At 45.3% G+C, this 19,829-nt stretch overlaps 1 protein-coding gene across 6 annotated transcripts in view; it reads right to left on the minus strand.

Moving 5' to 3' along the window:
• Positions 1–14,692, minus strand: part of COL26A1 (collagen type XXVI alpha 1 chain) — a 157,302-nt gene extending 142,610 nt beyond the window's left edge. For all 6 annotated transcript variants that reach the window (XM_042829905.1, XM_042829903.1, XM_042829904.1 and 3 more), the window contains exon 1: positions 14,541–14,692. In XM_042829905.1, coding sequence (XP_042685839.1) covers positions 14,541–14,692 — 152 coding nt within the window. The remainder of the gene's footprint in view (positions 1–14,540) is intronic.
• Positions 14,693–19,829: the final 5,137 nt, after the last annotated feature.

Consider the following 19,829-nt stretch of genomic DNA (forward strand, 5'->3'; position numbering starts at 1 on the left):
AACAGTCCATTTGTTTTGGGAAATGAGTAAAACTGGACGATTGCTGGCGTTTCTGAAGCCAGACAGCAGCAGCCATTTGAAGCAGCATAGACCCAGAGGCACGAACAGGAATAAGACAAGTTCCAGATCCCCCACTCTGCTGCGTCGGACAGACAAAGATTGGAAGGAGCTCCAATCTCTCTGCCCCCAAGTAAGAGTCTGAAAAAGAGGCTAGAAGAATAATTCTTGCTTAGCAAAATCAGACTGGACAATTTATCTGTACCTCCCAATTAGCACAGGCCTTCCCCACGTACCAATGCTAACTGCACTTCAAATACTCAGTTGCCAATAATGGTCTGAAGATCTCCTACACCAAGGGGCTTGTCAGACTGCTGAAGGGAGATCAGTCCCAGAGAAACCTTTACCTTAGGAGAAAAGCAAAATTCAGCCTGAACAATAGTTTTAATCTTCAGTCAGTCTTACAGCCAACTGCACTGAACTGTGCTTTCCTTGCTTTCTTGCATGCATGGTTGACCTTCCAAACAGCATTACCTCGGGGGCTGAATTCACTTCAGTTCGTAGGAAACAGCTCAAAAAATTTTGCCTTAACCTTCTGCAGCCACTGAAGTTACAGGAGTTAAGGGAAAACCTATCCCTAATGAAATTATTAAAAGCCTAGGAAGTGAATAGCTGAACAGTACAGAGCTGCAGTGCAACTGTTTTGGTGACAGACCAGGATTCCCACTCCCCCAGGCAGCACTCAGCTTCCTCAGCTGTGAGACCATCCTCTTCTCTTCCAATCCCCCATCTTATTCACACAGGGCCTTCCAGCCACCACAGGTAACAAAGCAGGAGCTTAGCAGATCACTCTGCTCTATTACACACACTGGATTCATTGATACAGCAGATGAACCTTCTACATCAGCACCAACACAAACACAGATTATAGCAGATGCAGACAAGGACCTAAGCAAGGTTGAACAGGCAGCATAGGAAATAAAGCCCAGCCTCAAAGACTGATAACGTGGTCAGTGCACACAGCTCTGTGCCTACACACCTGTCTATGCATACTTAAGGGGTAGAAGGAGGATTTCTGCAGCATGGAGTTCCTCTGATTTATATCTACCATCCCTCCATTTAAGCTATTGGCTTTTACAGGCATTCTTTCCGCACTGAACTCCTTCGCTGCTCCCACCCCCAAGCTTATCACAGTCAATGAGAAGACAGTTTCCAATGCTCACCATGGGAGGGAAAAGGAAACGTACAGAAACATCCGTGGAATCTGTCTGTTAAATTAGACTGACTCCATGGAATTTGGCATCTGATATCCACGCAGCGTGGAAATCATGCACAGCTACATCCTAGGATATCATCTTTGCAACATAAAAGCTCTTTGAAACAGAGCCTTTCAAAAGAAGAACTTGAGTGCAAGCATTTTTGCACAGCTGGCTAACAGTTGCAGTCAGATCCCCTGCCTCCAGTACACCCACAGCACTGCTCTGTTCGTTCCTAGAAAGCTTAAACTTTGAGGAAGGAGTTGAAGGAAAAAAAGAATCCATAGGATCTTGATGAAAAGCACAAAGCTGGGATGTGTAACACCAACTATCTCTTGGAAATGCACTTAAGTTTCTGAAGAACACATCTGCAATTTGACTTTCCACCTGCCTCTGAAAATCCGATCGAGAACCAACAGTAACTCTGATCTTCATTAGATTATAAAGCTGGTTTTTAATCAAAATCACCATCTCCAAATTTGCACCAATATGTTCATTCAGAACTGATCTGACTTTGAAGTAGCAGGAGATTGATGAGATTTACGAGTGGAGAAGCAGGATGTTGACACACACCAGCTTGTTCTCAAGATCTCCTGAGAGAGAAGACTGTTAGGAAAACTAGCGCAGGGAATCGGCAGCCCTGTGACGGTGTTTGATACTTCAGGAATGCTCCTGATGTGACCACAGCCTCCTTCAGCATCCATAAAGCCACCACCCAGAGCTGTCTTTGCTATATTTGAGAATGACAAAGCAATATTTTGTTTGATTTACATCCACCAAAATGGCCAAACAGCCTCCTGCATTTATGAGCTCATGTAGCTGGTTTTCAGCATCTCTTTCAAACTGGAAACAGCTGTACAGAGCCTGTATCCTGATGCAGGAGGATCGGATACAGGATTGAAAGGGATGTGCTCCCAAGTTTATTTTTCCCACTTATGTAGCTCCATGTAGGCAGCAGCACATCTTTGTCCCTCCAATTCAGCCTTCTGTTGCCAAACTCACAGCACTTACCAGCAGCAATGAAAGCCACATGCATGACAGGAACACAAGGACTCTGCCCAGACGAGGCAGTGTTTTTCATTAACATTATACTGGCACCAGAACCCACAAATTACAACCCGAACAAAAGGCAGTGTCAAAAGGAGAGCACTGAGTGTATCAAAGGGGAAAACATTAGGGTGGTAAGAACAAATCTTGGCTTTGTATTAATTGCATGATGTTAATCTGTCCATCTAATGTACACGTGCCAGGTTTTTTCCTACTCTGAACAGTGGAGATATGACTTATTACAGGTACACCCTTTTGAGAGCTAAAAGCAAAACACATATGGAAGGAGACAACAGTGCCAGGTAAACAGATCCCCAAACCTTTCCAACAGCACTTCCTCCACCTGCTATCTCTCCTTCCCTTTTCCTGCTCTGCAGTGCAATCATTTCATTCAGTCCAAGTCTTGCATTTGTTCAGCAGTTTGCAGAGCACTTCATGAACATAGAAGGACTATGCAGCTGACCTTCCAAGACTAGCTGCCTATTGCATGATTGCCCATCGCTGTGGGGAACTAGATTTAATGAATCACAGGGACCTCTTTCAATTCAGCATTAGGTAAGTGTGCAGGCTCAGCTTTCTTTCCCATCACTTCTGTTTCAAGTGATTGCCATACAAAGAGCTCAAGATCCTCGCTGAAACAGCTAAAGAAACAACATCAGCCACAGCCTTTCATCAAATGCAAGCTACAAGAAAACCCTAAAACTTTCTAATGATCCTAGTACTGGAAAAAGGTGTTAGAAATAAACCAGTCTAAAAAAAAAAACAAAAAAAAACAAAAAAAACAACAAAAAAAAAAAAAATCTTATTTATACTGCTTTGAGATCTCCAGCCCTTCTTCCCTTTCTGATTTGCCAACTCAGCCACTGCTGCAAAGGAACTGAAGCTCATGTGTCCGTCAGCCAGGATTTGCCTTAGGCCCAAGACAGGGCTACTTATGACACTTCAGGAAAGATTTTGGGGGGCACCTGTACCCTAAACCCCACAGACACACCTGTACTCCAAGAACAGAACACATTTCTCCAGTAGCTGCCCTACCAATAGAGTGGATTATTCTGAATAGCCTGCTGCAGTGGCAGGGTAACGAAACAAGCCGTATTCCATTTGCCCAGCTCAGACACCTCCAGGCTGAACCACCTGAGGCCACAACTGCATTGGAGCAAAGCCTTGCACAACCTCTCTGGTTAAGCATTCAAAGTGTTAATCATTCTGAAAAACAAAACCCAAAGCCTGCATATTAATTTGCTATTTAAATTGAAAAAAAACTTTTTTTTCCACGTCTGGCACAAGGCTGTGCTGGGCGTTACTACAATAAAAAATAATTTGGAAAATCATCCTATTGTTCCAGTCACACCCATGGGAGTTTCATGTGTAGGGAAGCAGGAACATCAAAACTGAGATCTGCTGGGCAATCAGAGCTGAGTTTGCCCTTTACATTCCAGGACATGCTAGGAGAGAGACCAGAGGCAGTGAGCAAAGCTGGAGAATGCCTCAGTGGTTCCCACTTGAAGTTCTCAAGAGTCATCTTTAGCGTGGTAGATCAGCAATATACTTTACAAGCACACACCCACAGGGGTTAGGTGATCCTATCTTTCCCTTTCTTGCTTCCTTCTCAAGCTTTCATTCCCAGTGCCCATCCAAACACAGCAACGAGTCACCCGACAACACCTCCCAGCCACAAACTCTTCCTCAGTGCAAATTGGAAACCTCACTCCATGCTCCATACAGCAGTGCTGCAGTACAGATGTGGTACTTACAGCTGAATGGCATTGCTGTGCCACAGCAGCAGACTGCTGGTCACCTTTCTCAACTCCCACTCTTCCACTTGGCCAACCACGTTGATCCAATGCCATAAAACGTAACTGCATTGCATTTGCTGTAGGTCAGCTCTTCTGCACACAGTAGTCCCAAACCCCTACTAGCAGGCATTCTGCATTGCCTCATCCCTGTTTAAACTCACTCTTAGCCAGATGGCGTGTGTTTAAATTACAAGGCAGCCCACTGCACTTAAGTGTCTGTAGACTGCAAGAAGATACCTAAAGGGCTCTAATAACATATTTTCGATTTAAAAGAACCTTCTACCTTTAACATACCTAAGTCTTCAGGTTTTTGGTTTTTTGTTTTTGAAGTCTCCACATCTCGTTTCCAGCTATATTGTTTCTTGCAGTACAGTTTGCTCATTAGAAATAAATCTTTAAAAAAAAAAAAAAAAACCTTCATCCTCTTGCGAACAGAAACACTAACACCTTTCCTTATTATTAAAAAATTCTTGAGCAATCGAAGAAATCACTGCAGTGCCTCAGCACTTTGGAAGCCTCTATTTGGAAGGGAGTTGGTCTCAAGGGAGGAGATCTACATTTCGGTATCCAGGTGGAAAATGGGCTTGATTTGGCCAAGTAATAACAGCCGAAAAAAATCCCATCGCCTGTGCACGCACAGTAGATTCCTTAGGAATGATAACAGCGCCTTTAACATTCCCAAGTGCACACGTGGGAAATGGGACGGGGGGAAGGAGCACTGAGCCAGAGTGAGGTGACAGCAGGGGGTCTGAAGGAGAGGCACAGAATGCTGTCCAGAAAAAATTCCTGCCCTGTTCTGTGGAGAATTGCAGGAATGGCAAGTTCTGTTAGAGGGGGGATTGTAGGATTTGCTGCTGTTGAAGTTTAAAGTTTCCTGCCAGTGCAAAAGCACAGGGCAACCTAGCTGTCTTCTCCAAGGCAGTCAAAACCTCCGGTGTACCTTCAGGCACAGCTTTGGCAAGGTGTGAACCAAGACAAACTAACAACCAATGCTCCTGAAGCAAAGGCTTCACCAGCATTCATTGCACTGGGACTGGATGTGCTCAGAGCTATTGGTGGGAAGAGCATTGCTGTATGTGTACTGAGAGGCAGCAACTGACTCTGGATACACCCAACCCATTCTACACTACTTGCCAAAGCTTGTGGCAGACTCCAGACAATGGCATTGAAGACTGTTGACCTTCTCCCTCCCATCCCTTTCTATTCATGCAGATTTCTCCAGAGGTAGACAGTCAGAGGGCGAGGAGCGACACAAACAAGAGCGTGGAAGCTAATTCTGCTAAAGCAAGAGTTGTGGCCTAAATTTCACTGATGTGTGAGAGTTATTTCTGTATTGTTGCTTTTTTGTTCATCGCTTCAGAAGAAGAACGCTCTGTTGCTTTACTTACTGTAAGCAGAGCAGAAAAACCCTGAAGGACACGAAGCTGCACAGCAGCTGCACAGTCTACAGTTTATTACTGTGCTAGAGTTTGCATGCAAGCAGCTCTTGCATATCACAACTAAAGTTTGCTCATGTTTTTTCTCTCTCATACACATACATGATGGTTTTCCTTCACATCTTTCAATGTAGGGGGAAATATATACATGGCATTTCAGTAGAGGATAACACATTTGTGTCATACACTTCTTATAGCAGGAAGATAAATTTGGACTGAAATGATCCCAACGCATACAATCAGAAGGAATGGAACAGGGAGACACAGTACAGCAGCTATTGAGCCATTTCCTCTTGCAGTCAGTATGTTTATGGAAGAAGCCTCTTGAAATTTTCAACCTGAGCCTCAGATCTTATCAGCTGTGTGCAATTCTGGTCAAATGCCTTTGTTTTGGGGAAGAAAAGAAACACCACACGCAAAAACACATCAAAGCTCACAGCAGTGCCCTGCAAAGCAAGCCTTGCCTTCGTAGGCCATGGAGATGCATTAAATACAAGTCCATAACCCACACATAGTTAGTACAAAGTGACTCCAAGAGTCAATTGTGACATAAGGTGGAATGTTTTATACAACCCCCTCCAGTTTTTAAGCTACATTCAGCCAAGTTGCAATAACTCCCATGACATCAGCAGCCCTCCTTCCACTCAGTAAAGACACATACAATTTCATCCTTACCTTCCCAGAAGTCAGGGAGCAACTCCTGCAAAGGGTACCTGGGAGCTGAAAGTTTAATTTCAGCAGAATTCTAGAAGCTGCTTTGGAAATCTTCTAGTTTGGATGCCCCGAGCCACTTGGCAGCATCTGACAGAGTTAGAGAACTTGGTTGTTTCCAAGGACATTACCCAAGAAAATGAACGTGTTGCTGTAGTCCTTGCAACAAAATTCCAATGGCTTTCATTGCAGAGGTCTCGGAAGAGTTTTAGCAGACTTTTAACTGCACTATCAGGACTCTAGTGTTTTTCTGGTGCTTGGCAAAATACTCTTACTATTTCTGCTCGCAGCATGCACTCAAAGCTTATCCATAGCCCTACAGCCTAATTCCTACAACTTTGCAATCCAAATTTTTTCTATTATTTGTGATATACATTAGTGACTTCCAGTAACAGCAGCCCAAGAGACAGCATTTTACTGTGCGATAGCTCAAACCATTTGGCTCAGAACCGTACCCTGAAATACACTGCAGGGAGACGATATATTTTGCTACAGGTTATGCTGATTTTCAGCAGCGCTAAGCCAAGTGCTGTAATATCCTGTAGACCCAATTTGCCTCTTTTGCTCTCGCATATAAGATGCTGCACAGGAACAGAAAGCTTGCAGCATCACAGCCTGCTGCTCAAAGGCTGGGCCCTGCTAGGCAGCAGCAGAAAGAGTAAGGAAGCAGCACGTCCTGTGCCATCAGCCCTGCTCCTACCCTCCCTTCCCAGCCTGCCTGCTGAACCAAACCTTGTCTCCAGGACTCAGGCAAAGACCAACTCCTAAAGGCAAATTTCACTCATGTGGGCTCAGAGAGGTGCATTCAATAAGGAGCAGAATGACCTCACAGAATCACAGAATTGTAGGGGTTGGAAGGGACCTCCAGAGGTCATCGAGTCCAACCCCCCTGCCAAAGCAGGTTCCCTACACCAGGTTGCACAGGCAGTCATCCAGGCAGGTCTTGAACATCCCCAGAGAAGGAGACCTCCTTTCTGCAAGAGTGGAAGCTTACCGAAGTGCCAAGTATTATCATTCATAGGTTTTATTATCAACTCCTGCATATATTTGTATACAACACATTGGGTTTTGCAGCTTTCCATCTAAGATCTAACCACACCCTCACCAAGCACTCCCCAGAGCCTTTCTTTACACAGAGGGAAATAGTAATATTTCCACTTTATTTAGGCGGAAAGAAAAAACTCAGAAAGAAAAAATGTACAAGCCTCAGTTCCCAGACTTTGCTCTGCTATAGAATACACTGAGCATTTAAGGCAATGCTTCTTTTCTTGGGAAACAGGATCGAAAACAAAGCCTTATGAATCAGCCAGCTGATAATTAAAAGCAACTAAATCCAGAACATTTTAAGCTGTACATGAGAATCTGGACTCCTCAGATGCTGAATTCCTCTGCTCACCAGAAAAGCTGGGGTCAGTTGCCCAGCTGGTCACTATTGTTCTGCCCAGTAATGTTCTGGCAGGAATGCATGTTTAACAAAATACAGAGATTAGGCATAGCAAGGAATGCAGCCCCCCTTTACTGTTTAGGTTAGTGAGGTTTGCCCTGTTGAAACATGGAAGCTTATGCATATCAGATTTTCCCTGTCCTGTGCTGCTAGTGCCAACGACAGATACAAGCTGGCAGCTCAGTTCTCAGGACTGCTGCTATTTTAGCTTTAAGTTCATTAAAAGCAGCATAAGTTTGCCTCAAAGCTGCCACGACCATTAATTACATCAATCAGTGCTTTCTCAGGGATGTAGAGTACTGAGAGCTTTTCTCATTTGGTAACTCCCACAGACATCAATTTAGACCACGCCAGAGACTCAAACAGGACAGATTTTTAGCACTTTGCAGCACAGCATCTCATCTTCAGGTGTTTTCAAATCACCCAGATTTCTTTAAAAGAACCTAATAAATACAGCATCAGAAAGCTATTCATCTTCCTAGTGTGGCATTGCTCCCGACAGCTCAGAACCAGCACCTTCAGTTCAATCTACAACCAAGCACTCATTAAAAAACTGTCACCAAAACAAGTCATAAAGGTAATCTTAACTGAGATCTTCAGCAATCTCATAGAGTGCAGCTTCTACCAAGTTGGACAGCGTGCAACAGGCCAAGCCAACTTCTCAGCTCAAAGTAAAGCAATAGCACATGGACAAAGGTAGATTCTCAAAGGATTTAGTCCATGGAGAACTGTATGCAAGAAGGCTAGAAACAGTCTGGTTACACTCTGAATTAATGGCTTATATGTAGAGATACCAAGGAGTGACAAGTTCCCACAGAGGGAGCAAATGACATCTTCCACTGCATGAATTGCAACTTACAGAGCCACACAGTACATCTAGAATGGGTCTTGTTGAGATACAGAGCTGCCAACATCAGATTCAGGCTTTTTTTTTTTTTTTCTCCCCTACAAGAGCCCTTTTGGGGGCTTATCTTAGCACAGCGAGAGAAGTCACGTTTTAGCTGGTATCCATTTTGCTGCCACTTGAACATGTAAGCAACTCAAAGTTTGTGCAGGATAACAGCACTGAGATGAGCAGCCAGACAGCCCACACTAAGCAGGCTGGCAAAAAACAGAGCAGTACTGAAGTAACAGAGAATCAGGCAAGAAGAGAACCAGGGAGCCAAGCAACCTGAGGCAAGAGGAAGAAAAGTGGCATAAATTAAAAGGCTTTTTCTATAGAGAAAATGAACAGCATTTCCCTTGGTTGGAAGGTTCAATTTATGCCAAACCCCTTTGCACACAGACAGGCACTGAAGAGCTGCTGGTAGAGCTGTCACCCACTGCTGCCTTGAATGGGGATTTTAAAAAGCTCCCTGTGCTCTACTGTGTTTACAGCAATAATGAGAGCCCGGAGGAAGGGGTTAGGAACATCTGAGTTTAATAAGGGCCGAGCAGCACACAGCAAAGAGAAGTGTCTGCCCTTCCGTTCAGGGCTACCACACCCCACCAAGAACTGCTGCACCAGGCCAATGGGAGGCTCAACACAGAGACGTTATGTCATCCCAATAGCCTCAGCAGCCCATCTGCCCCAAGCCTTTTTGTGATGAGAAGAAGCGTTTTGAACCAAGCTGAGAGCTCCCAGCGCCACTCTTTTGAAGGGCTAACTAAGCACAGTCCTGTGGGGGAAGAGCAGATGGAGAACTGACCCCAGGCAGAGACAAGCCAAGAACAAAAGGGAAGTTTTATGTGATGCCATGACTAAACATCTCCTTCTCAAGATCTTCACAACAGGGCAAGAGGGAAATCTAGCTCATTTAGCACCTAGCACCTACACTGCTTCCTTTTCCTAGTGTTAAAGTGCCCTTATATCCAGCACACAGAAGGTCAGGAGCATCCTACTGCAGTTTCTTACCCAGAGCAGACCACCAGTCACTTGCATTCAGGTTCTGCAATCATACTTGCTGTGCTCCCTTCTCACTTCTGCAAGGTTTGCCCCCAAAACTGTTCTCTTATGGAAGTATTTTTCATTAAAAAATAAAAACCTTTAGTCTACACTCTACACTGTCTTCACGTGGTATCAGCTTGTTCTTTTTAACATCTCTTCTTTACCAAGTATTCTATTAAGAAGTAAACAGCAAGAAGCAAGTCTTGTCCAGCTGCAGATTAAGAACAATTCCCAACAAAAGCACACACACTTACATGAGAAAACAGACCCTGAAGAAAGAAGGCCTATTCCTAGCTATGCACCCAGCAGAGGTGGCCCAGGGGTGGTCCATAGGACCCAATTAAAAACGTACCAGGGTGCATAACCTGACATCAAGATTGAACATGAACAGATGCATTTCTATGCAGCAGTACCTTCCCTTAAAGCTTTGACAAATGGTTTATTTGCTCAGCACAAAGGGATACAGCTGAATAACAGCCCCAATCACCTCTCATAGGACAGACAGCAGACATGCAGGCAAGAAAAGAGACCTACTAAAAGCAGCTCCCAGATACCTTCTCAGCTTCAAAGAGGTTTCAAAAGTCAACCGTTCTAATTTTCAAGATAGATTCTTTTATCCAGATAAGCCACAGATTTCATTCAGAGGAAGCTGACCTGAACATAAAATATTTGGAAGCTGCCTTCAGTTTTCATCTCAATAGCCCCCACACTGTGGGCCTCAGGGAGAAACAGGGCTACTTCTAAACAGATAGGAGAGGTTTCATCTCAGGCAGTGCTATGATTTCCCTGCTCTGGAAACCTAAAAATGAGTCTCAAACCTGAAACAGCCTCCCCTTATTCTTCAATTATTCGAAATACAGTTCTTTTCAATAGCCAGGTCTAAAAAACACTTTCATCCATGTACATGCTTTACTTGTTTATCTCTTCCTTTCCAAGATGTGAAAAAGCTGAAGACGTCAAGAAAAGCCAACACATCTCAACCGTGCCGTTCCATGAAATGCATTGCAAGTCAACAATTGTTTCTTCCTAAAAAGGAAATGAGGAACAAAACCAACACGAGACCACCACATTTCCCACCCTCATTCCTTTTCGTATTGCTTCTCAACTTCAATTCAGATCAGTGTGCACAAATACACTAAGCAGAAGCTTTACTGATCAACTGTATGAGAAGCTGAACATCTGTAAGACAACAACCTGATTAGTAATTTTCTTGTTCACACTTTTTGCAGCTATGACCCTTAACAGAGTCTTTGAGACATCTAAATTGGCACAAGCTAGCTTTAAGCTGAAAGACTCAAAATAAACATTATGCTTCAGTGAAAGTAAACCTAAGCACTGCCTACACCTAATTAGAAGCCAGTTAAGAGCTTGAGCGATGGCAGAAGCCAGGCCCAATGAGTTTTAACATTACAATACAGGAGAGGCAGCCTACACTTGACAAAACAGTTTCCAGACATGCAAGGTCTGAAGCAAGGAAGAGCGTGAGTAGCTAACCCATCATTCCAACTCAGACCTAAAGCTCTGATGCTTTCTTCATTTTCCCCCTTTATCGAGGTGCAGCCCAGTGAGATAAAACAGATACGAGCTATGATCCAAGTGTCAAGAACAATTCCCCCTAAGCAAAGCTGTTAAGTTTCTAACCTGACATGTTTCAACTAGGATTTCAGTGCACTAACAAGCTCAGCTTTGAGAAAAAGAACAAATAAGGGTTATTGAAAGAGACACATTTGTTAATTTATCCAAGGGGAGCACAAGTTCACTGCCACCCATTGCTTTGCCTCTCTGCTGACTTTTCCTTCCTAGAACTGGAAAAAGAAGCATGGATGAGAGGAAATGATTCACGTAAGCAGCTGGAAAGGCAAGACAGTAGGAGATTTCCTAAATGAATACAATTTACTGCAGGAACTACAGTCACGTTTGCCATTTCAAAGCTATTCCAGTGTTTCTAGGTCCTTAAACTTCCATTAGGATCACTGCTTTAATTGCGTTGCAGAGCTACAGCACGGAACCCCACAAGTCAGATGAAGATCAGACGGCTGCAGAGTCCCACAAACACTGGATAAATACTTCCAGGGTTTGGTGATGAGCTGGAAACCTTCTGACCTCCCAGAGCTCTTCGTCCTTGGTGATCTCAGGAGACCTACAGTTAATTAAACAATTAAAACACGAAAGCCTCATCCACAAGGCTACAGTTCGTTACACTGCAGCACAGTTGTGAGCAGTCCTTCAAACGAGCTGGGGAGGGTCAACTGCATTCCCAGAAGCATAGTTGTAGGACTATACATAACCAGGCAGTTGCTTAGATTCTAAGTTCACCTAAAAACTGATCCTGAAAGCCAACCACACAAGTGTGCTGTTAGGAGACTGCCCAATTTAATGTGCATTTCAAACACTATATCAAGGCTGCTACAATAGGCAAGGCCAATAAGCACTGCTGCATGGATTTCAGACATTATTAGTCATGCAGCCCTACAAAACGATACAGCAATTCAAGCATATGCAATGGCAGACTGCAAATGTCTTAACTAATAACCAAGATCTGCCACTAAGCCAACCAGAACCCAGAATGTTCATTTTCAGAAAGGAAGCAAACAAGAAACATTTCGCCATTTCACTTTGAAGGATGCGAATAACGGTTTGTTTCCTCCTCCAGATTTCACACACAGTGCCCCAAATGCTCTTCACACGGCCCAAGGCCTCACTTTTCCAGCAAACAAACAAACAAACCATCACCACCCTTTGGCAGCCCATCACCAAGACAGCCTGCAACCTGGATAATAGGGATTAAGGCAGCTATCAGCTTGGGGTGGTTTTCCTCATCAAGGAGGGAGGATTCCAGCACCATTTGGGTGGGTTGGTTTTTTTTTTTTCCTACTTGAAGAAATACAGTTCTTTCACAACTGAAATATGTATATATAGCAGATACCCAGACAGCTCAACCATGTCTTCCCTTACTGATCAAGGGCTGAAAAAGACAACTGCAGGAACAGGATGTCTCGTATCAAGAGACGTCAGCTGCAGAACATCACATCAGCGTGTGCTGCAACAGAGCAAAACTCAGAGCTGCAGCAGTGACTTTCAAAGCTCCAGTCTGTTTATCCTCGGCTGATGGCATCCAGAAGAGACAGCAGAAGCCATCACACAAAGTATTCAGTGGGAAATTTATGGAAAGGAAGCAAGAGTGGCCACAGTGCCATTGCTGGTGGTCACCCAGATCAACATGATATTTCAGAGCAGGAAGCCTCATCTTTCATCCAGCACCTCATGAAACCCAGAAAAGCTCAGCTACTCCAAGGTGAAGCTGCACCCCACAGGAGCTGCCCCCAAAGGTCCAGCTGTCTGGTGGGGTCAGTGTTTCCCACCCAGATTTTCCCAGCAGAAAAGGAAGCTCTTTGACATTTGCCAACAACAGAACTCCACCACTCAAATTCGAACAAAAAAAAAAAAAAAACCTGCTTCAATGTACACTATTTGACTAAGCACTCATTTCTTGTTTCAAGACATCCAGCAGTGATTTTCCCCTCCTCCTGACTTGTTATTCCCCCCCCCTCTGCTTTAAACTAGATTCTCACAAGGCAAAGTTTTACTGGACAAAAAAAAAAAAAAGTTTTAAAAGATTTCCCAACATCATTGTTTAAATCAACTTTAGACGGTTTTATACAACACTTTATAGACTTGGAGAGGGAGACGTCCTCCTGACAGTGTGTCAGCTATCCAAACAACTGAGGCATGGGAAAATCGTGCAAGAGTGTGAGTTGGGGAAGGTCTTTGGTGAGCAGCGACAGCCCTCGCTCATGTAAGCGTGGTAGCTCCGAACAAAGATCTGCAGGCTAATAGATATGTAAGACAAATGACATGTGGTTCTCATTGCAGCTCATGCTCAGGGAAGGGGGTACCTTGGAACAGATCCAGCTGGGATAGGTTTATCCCATTACTCTCCTATAATTTTCTGCCGTTTCAAACCCTTTGACAGTTACTGTAGTTTTAACATCACACCCCCTACAGACTGAGGCCTGTTTGACAGGCCAGCAAACAAAACCACCCCCACTTGGAGAAGAAATATGCACCATATGTGAGAACCCCGCGAGGCGCGAGGCCAGTGCCCGTTCTTGCACTCGTGACACACGGATGCAAATCGCAGTGCTGAGCCCAAATGGCCAGCGCTGAGCTCAGCCCCCCCCACACCGCAGCACAGCCTCGTGCACACCAGCTATTAGCAAGGGGAGGAGGAAGGGGGAGAGACAGGATGGACGAGCGCTGAATGTTAAATTCCCAAGTTCCCATTTAAGGGAATTGCAGAAGAAAAAAAAAAAAAAATAGTGAAATTTAAGAACAACTGGAATCAGGTTAAGCCACTCTCCTGCTTTATACAGTGCGGCTCATTCATCTGAACAGCTGTTTCACCTCTAGAGAAATACCCAGAGAAAACACAGGGGAGGGGGAGAAGCCTAAATTGTTTGCTCTATTGAAGCAGTACTGTTCAGTAAATCAAAACTGATTTATATCAAGTTTATAAGAAGCCGGCTGGGGAGGGAGGGGAGAGGAGTACGAGCTTGGGTTTTAAACGGCTATCCGAAAGCTGCATCTCTTGAGGGGAGATCCGCAATTAAGGTTTCTCCTTTGTTGAGCTGAACGAGACTTCCCCGCAGCCCAGGACTGTAACAGTTCCCTCTGCCGGCATCCCCCGGGTCAGGAGGTTTCGCAGCCGCGGATCGCCGTCCCCTCCCCACGGCAGGGACACGGGGAGGGGCTGCAGGTTTCCGCCGAGGCTCGGCTGCCCCGCGCTGCAGTCGCTCCGTGCCCCGTTCCCGCAGGTAGGCGCCGCGATGGGGCGGGCAGCGCAGCCCAGCGAGGGACGCGGGGAGGGAGGCGGGCAGCCCTCACGGCTCCCGGGCCACCGACGGAGTCGGACCCGCTTTTACTCACCGGCGACTGGCGAAGCCGCTGCCCGGCGAGCCCGAGCTCTGCTCGGGGTAGTTGTGCTGCAGGGTCGATGCCGGGAATTGATAGAGGAAGCCGGTTCCCAGCGCGCATCCGTGCAGGCAGCAGCACCAGGACAAGAAAAGAGCGAAGTGCATTTTTGCACGACGAGGGGTTTTTTGTTCCCCCTCCCCCCCCACCCCTCTTTCTGCTCTCGCTCAGCGGGACCCCGATGTCGCTCCCCGGGCCGCCCCGCTCCGTCAGAGCCCCGGGGCTCTGCTGCTGCCCGCGCGGGGTCCGGGGCTGCTCGGGGCGCACAGGGCGCACTCTCAGCCCCGGATGCCTTTTCAAATTTGGCGAGGTTGGCCCGACTCCGTCAAAGGGGGCGTGGGGCTTCGGCGTTAACCCTTGCCGGGCCTCGCCGCAGACCCCGCCGCAGACCCTGCAGGGTGCCCCGGCTCGGCCCGCGGGCAGCTGTGAGAGCGAGCCGGCAGCACCGGCTCCGGTCCCAAACCCAAAACGTTGCCAGTGGAGATCACAAAGCCCTGTGCTTCCCCGATTTACCGAGAGCCGCTTCTTGGAGAACCCACCGGACCCCAAGGCAGCCAAGCTGGTGCCTGCTGCTGTGTTTGAGAGACAGCATTTACGCAGGTAAAGTAGGAAATAAATACATCGAGATACCTCGTTCACAAGGCAGCCCCAGCGCAAAGCTAATCCCTGCTTCTGTATGGGCATCCTGCACCCTCTTAGACAGCACCTCAGGTAGACCCCCACCTTGCCAAGCACTCAGATAGCACAGAGCTTGGGAAACTGCTCATTTGGCTCCTGACACACTTCTGAAGTTCAGAAAGGATGTGGGTGCCTCACAAAGGCAGCATCCCCAGGTGAGAGCTGGCAGGAGCTCTCTCCCTTCTTTGTGCATCAGCTGAGTTTTAGTTCAGTACCCCTGAACAGCCCCATGTCTGATGATGGTGTCACACATCACAGCAGCTGGTCCTTCAGAGCACCCACAGCAAGCAGCTCCGCAGGAACCAGGGCTCTTTGTGCCCACTGACTGCACTGCCAGCTCATCTGAGCCTAATGCCACAAGGAGGGATTTCATTTCCAAGAGCACACAGCTGTGTTTCTAAGGCTTCTCCCTTCAGATTCTGCAAGTTCACAGTATGCACCCTGCACCTCGACTGTGCAGCATCCACCAGCAGTCTTGATTCACCACTGAAAGCAGATCTTGCTGGGTGTCTTTGGGGCGCCCCTATGGGGCTCAGTAAAGGCAGAGACTTCTTTCCACCAAAGGGGAAGCACAATCCCTGTGAGATGCCATAGCTGCAAAGTGACTCCAGCAAGATATTAAGAAAATAGCTGGGTCTGTCTCCCTAGGTGAACATCTGCCCCTTTCCCTACATTGCCCACCTCCACAGCCCGTACAAAGATAAACAGCTCCTGGCTAGAGCCTGTAACCAGACAAGTTTAGACTGCAAATAAGGCACCAGGTTTTAAACAACCACTCTCATCAATCACTGGAGCAAATCACACAAGAAGGAAAGGGTAAAGTCTGCAAGGCAGCTCAGCACGGCCTCCCTAGGCTTACTCCACAGCTGCCCTCAGAGCACCCCAGAACACAGGCTGGTGCAGGTGATGGATCAGCACCCTCCAGGCTCAAAGGGAGGTCAGTGAGTCTGGTACAGCAGTGCTGAGTTGCCAGACTCGTTCAGAAGCAACCACTGCTCGCCTATAAAAATCCTCCAGTGCTGAGGGCTGAGAGGTAGGATGGCCTTCTATCCCCAGTCCTGCCTCACATCTGCCACAGAACCTTCCCCCATTTTGATTCCTCTCAGGGAGAGAAACTTCTCCCTTCCACTCCATAAAAAAAGAAACCAAACCACACAACTCACCCAAGAGCGCTCAGCCACTCCAAGCCATTCCCTCAGCACAAGCTCTCAAGAACCCTTTGCTCAGCTTAGCAGGGCAATTAAAAAAAGAACCTTACTTTCCAATCTGTTCTCTCCGTAGGGCAGCAAACTGCCCCGAGGGTGCTTCTCCTGAAAACACACCCAGAAACTGCTGCACTTCCAGAACACTCCACAAGACTGCGAGTCTCCACTGTACTTTAATCAGGGTGATCATCTTCAGCTGTGAGTGATCATTCTCAGCTGCATGTGCACAGCCAGCCCGGGCACAGCTGTGCCAGGCTGCCACTCCAGCAAGCTCTGCAGCTACAGGCTTTTTGCTGAAAGCACATCTAGTTTCTCATCCTGACAGGCTGGGATCAATAATTTTTCAGTATTTAACTGTACTAAATAGCACCAGCGTCTTTGTGATCCATTCTCCTGGCTTGAGTTAGCTCCTTTGAAAGCTGTGAGCCATCTTCAATTCTGAACTGTCCAAGAAGGTTGCATATTTGGTTGCATGCAAAGTTCAGCACCTCAGCCTTCACCAATTTTGCAAGACCATAAGAGGAGATGCTAAGCACAGGTGATCAGATAAGACGTGAGTTTGGCAAATCATTAGAGACACCTGTAGGAAGCTAGTTCTATTCCTATTTCATGAACTGAGAGGCTGGAGGACAAAGGTTAAATGACTTTGCTGAAGTTGGTAAAGAGCAAAAGGTAGAGCTAGAAATAGAGCTCAGATCTCTAGGTTTCCATTACTCCTGCTCTGTCCCTAGAGCATATTTGCTTCTATTCTGCATGACTGACTTAAAATGAAAATGAAGAATTAATTTCCAAGCTGTTTTTGGAAGGAGAGAAGAAAGGGTGATGTTGTCTGCTGCAAGGGGAGAATTAAATATGACATTTCATTTTTGGTCCTTTGGATATGCGTAATATAATCAAACACAATAGCGGTAATAAATGGATATTTTTTCTCCCTATGGTGCTTATGAGTGCAACATATTCTAACAATTTCTCAAAACTCTGTTGATAAATTGGAAATGCAGTGATGGAGGTAACGAAGACAGCCAACAAAAACATAATTCCTTCAATTTATCACAGGGACTGGTTTTGAGAAGAGAACACTTGAAATATGAACAGCCCAATTCACACAAACCAGACGTGCTATATTTCAAAAGATAAAGCTACACATTTGATGCCTGTGCATAAGTATTTTAATTAAAGACTTGTCTGGACAATCAGGCTATATAAATTATCTGGAGGTATTTCACAACTCAGTTCAAGATAGAAGAGGCAGGGATGAATACTGGAAAGCCACAAAGCACGCAAGCATTGGGAGGAAATAGTACAGAGACAGAGGTCAGGTTTTCAGTTTACCAACTCTATTGGCTTAGCTTTGCTATCATAAAAAAGCAGTCCCAGAGGACCTTCCTCTTGCACACTGCTTGCTTTCTATGCAAGTGATGGCCTTGAGCTGTTATGTCAGCAGACCAATAAATTGGACATGTGTGGGGACATGAGGTTTCACGTGGTTTGGAGCATTTATCAGCTTTCTATGGTCCATTTGGCAAACATTAAAAGTAGCTTGGAAAAAAAAATTAAAACATTGATAAAAATATCTATAATCTCTTTAAACATACAGTGCATGCAAGCAGCCAACAAACGAAGTGGAGACAATAAAAGGAGCGCTCCATGTTCAGTGTGATTTTTGTTCAGCTGAGAAGGGAAAAACAGTGGTGTGACAGAGCAAAAGAGGGATTCATTTTCTGAAAGGTCTTAAGGTGGCTTAGAAAGGTAAAAACTCATTGTCATATCTACAAGAGTAAAGTCCAACCCAGGAGTGTAATGCCAGCTCAACTGGTTCAGCGTCACTCAGCACTACAGAAGTCAGGATTGAGCTGAAAGCAACAGTTAGATTTTTGTTAGCATAAAAATCATGGAAAATTGAAATCCGTATCTCTTGGATTTTGTGAGTGCACTTTTCATGTGGATACCAAGATGAGGCCAAAGCAAAAGCAGCTTTGTTCTATGTAAGGAAACCTCGTGGAACTTTAGTTATGAGATGGAAATGCTCTTTTGAAGTTAGAAAGAAGTCAATGATTAAGACCATATAAACCCCAAAATAATTTGGATGAAACCCTTCCAGTTTCCTAAGGAAGACAGATTGTTTCATTCTGATCCAAGAAAGTAGTCAAGGAACCTTGGAAAAAACAGAAGAGATGGATAAGGCATAGTGACAGTAAGAGTTAAAGATCTCCATTGTAATTTAAGCAGTGATTTTACTAAGCTTATTTTAAGATGGCTGTTACTGGGGAGTCAAACCAAACCTGAACCAAAATGAAAGCTGGAAGGACTGTGTTTATTCAGAAGCTAGAAGGAAGCCAGTGTGGGGTTTTTTTTTCCTGAAGATTTCTTAAATTTGATCTGGAATAAATCAATCAGAGCTGAATTCAAAATGCAGTAGAAGTGGTAAACATAATACCCAGTGGTATTGTGCACAGCACAAGAATTGATCTAGAACTCACGGCTTTGGCAAAACTCATTGAACTTAGAGGAGAACTTTGTTTGAGTGAAGCACTTGTGTGAGCAATATAAAGTAATACACGGGATAAACTAACTCAGATTGAAACATAATTCAGCAGATGGAAAATGCTGTTTGAAAAGATCAATGAGACAATGACTGCATCGAGTGGAAGTACGCCTATTCTGAGCATCACTGTGTTGTGAGAAGAAAAACTTGCACTACTTCTGATGTTAGGCAGAAATTTTCCCAACTGGACGTGCAGTGAAGCTCTGATCTGCAGGTGAGCAGGGAGTTTGACCCTTGATGTATCAGACTCACCAAGAGTGCAGTGAAGCAGGGATTTGAACAGGTGTGATAAAGCCAATGCTAAATATCAGAACTATTGCATTAACACCTGCCAGAGTAGAGACACAAATAGAAGTAGGCAGGAAGGACTGCAGAAGTTAACTAATTGCTCCTTTTCCCTGCTAGAAGGCAGGGTCTGTTATACATAGATGGCTCATGGCACAAATTTATCTGCCTTGTTCTGAAACCTCCCATGGTTTTCTGACAGTGTATACTAATGCTTCTCTCTTTGTACTGGTGGTTTTTCTCAACATCCAACCTCAGTCTGCTTTATTGCAATCTAAGCTTTTTAATGTCCTACTTTCTCCATTAAGGACATAGAAAATGGTTCCATCTCTGACTTTTGATTCCTCAGAGTACTTTTCAAAATGTCTGAACACCTCTCCTTGTCTGGAAGCAAAACTATCCAAACTTCATAAGATTGTAGGTCATACGTTACACATTTCTGATCCTTTTTGTTATTCTCCCCTGAACTTTTTATCTGGTCTACACCTACCTCATATTATGGCTCCCCTAACCTGTACCTCCCTGTAATGT

The sequence above is a fragment of the Centrocercus urophasianus genome, unplaced genomic scaffold (assembly GCF_019232065.1).
Source record: "Centrocercus urophasianus isolate 14NV4802_14NV808 unplaced genomic scaffold, USGS_Curo_1.0 seq_33, whole genome shotgun sequence".
Taxonomy (NCBI): domain Eukaryota; kingdom Metazoa; phylum Chordata; class Aves; order Galliformes; family Phasianidae; genus Centrocercus; species Centrocercus urophasianus.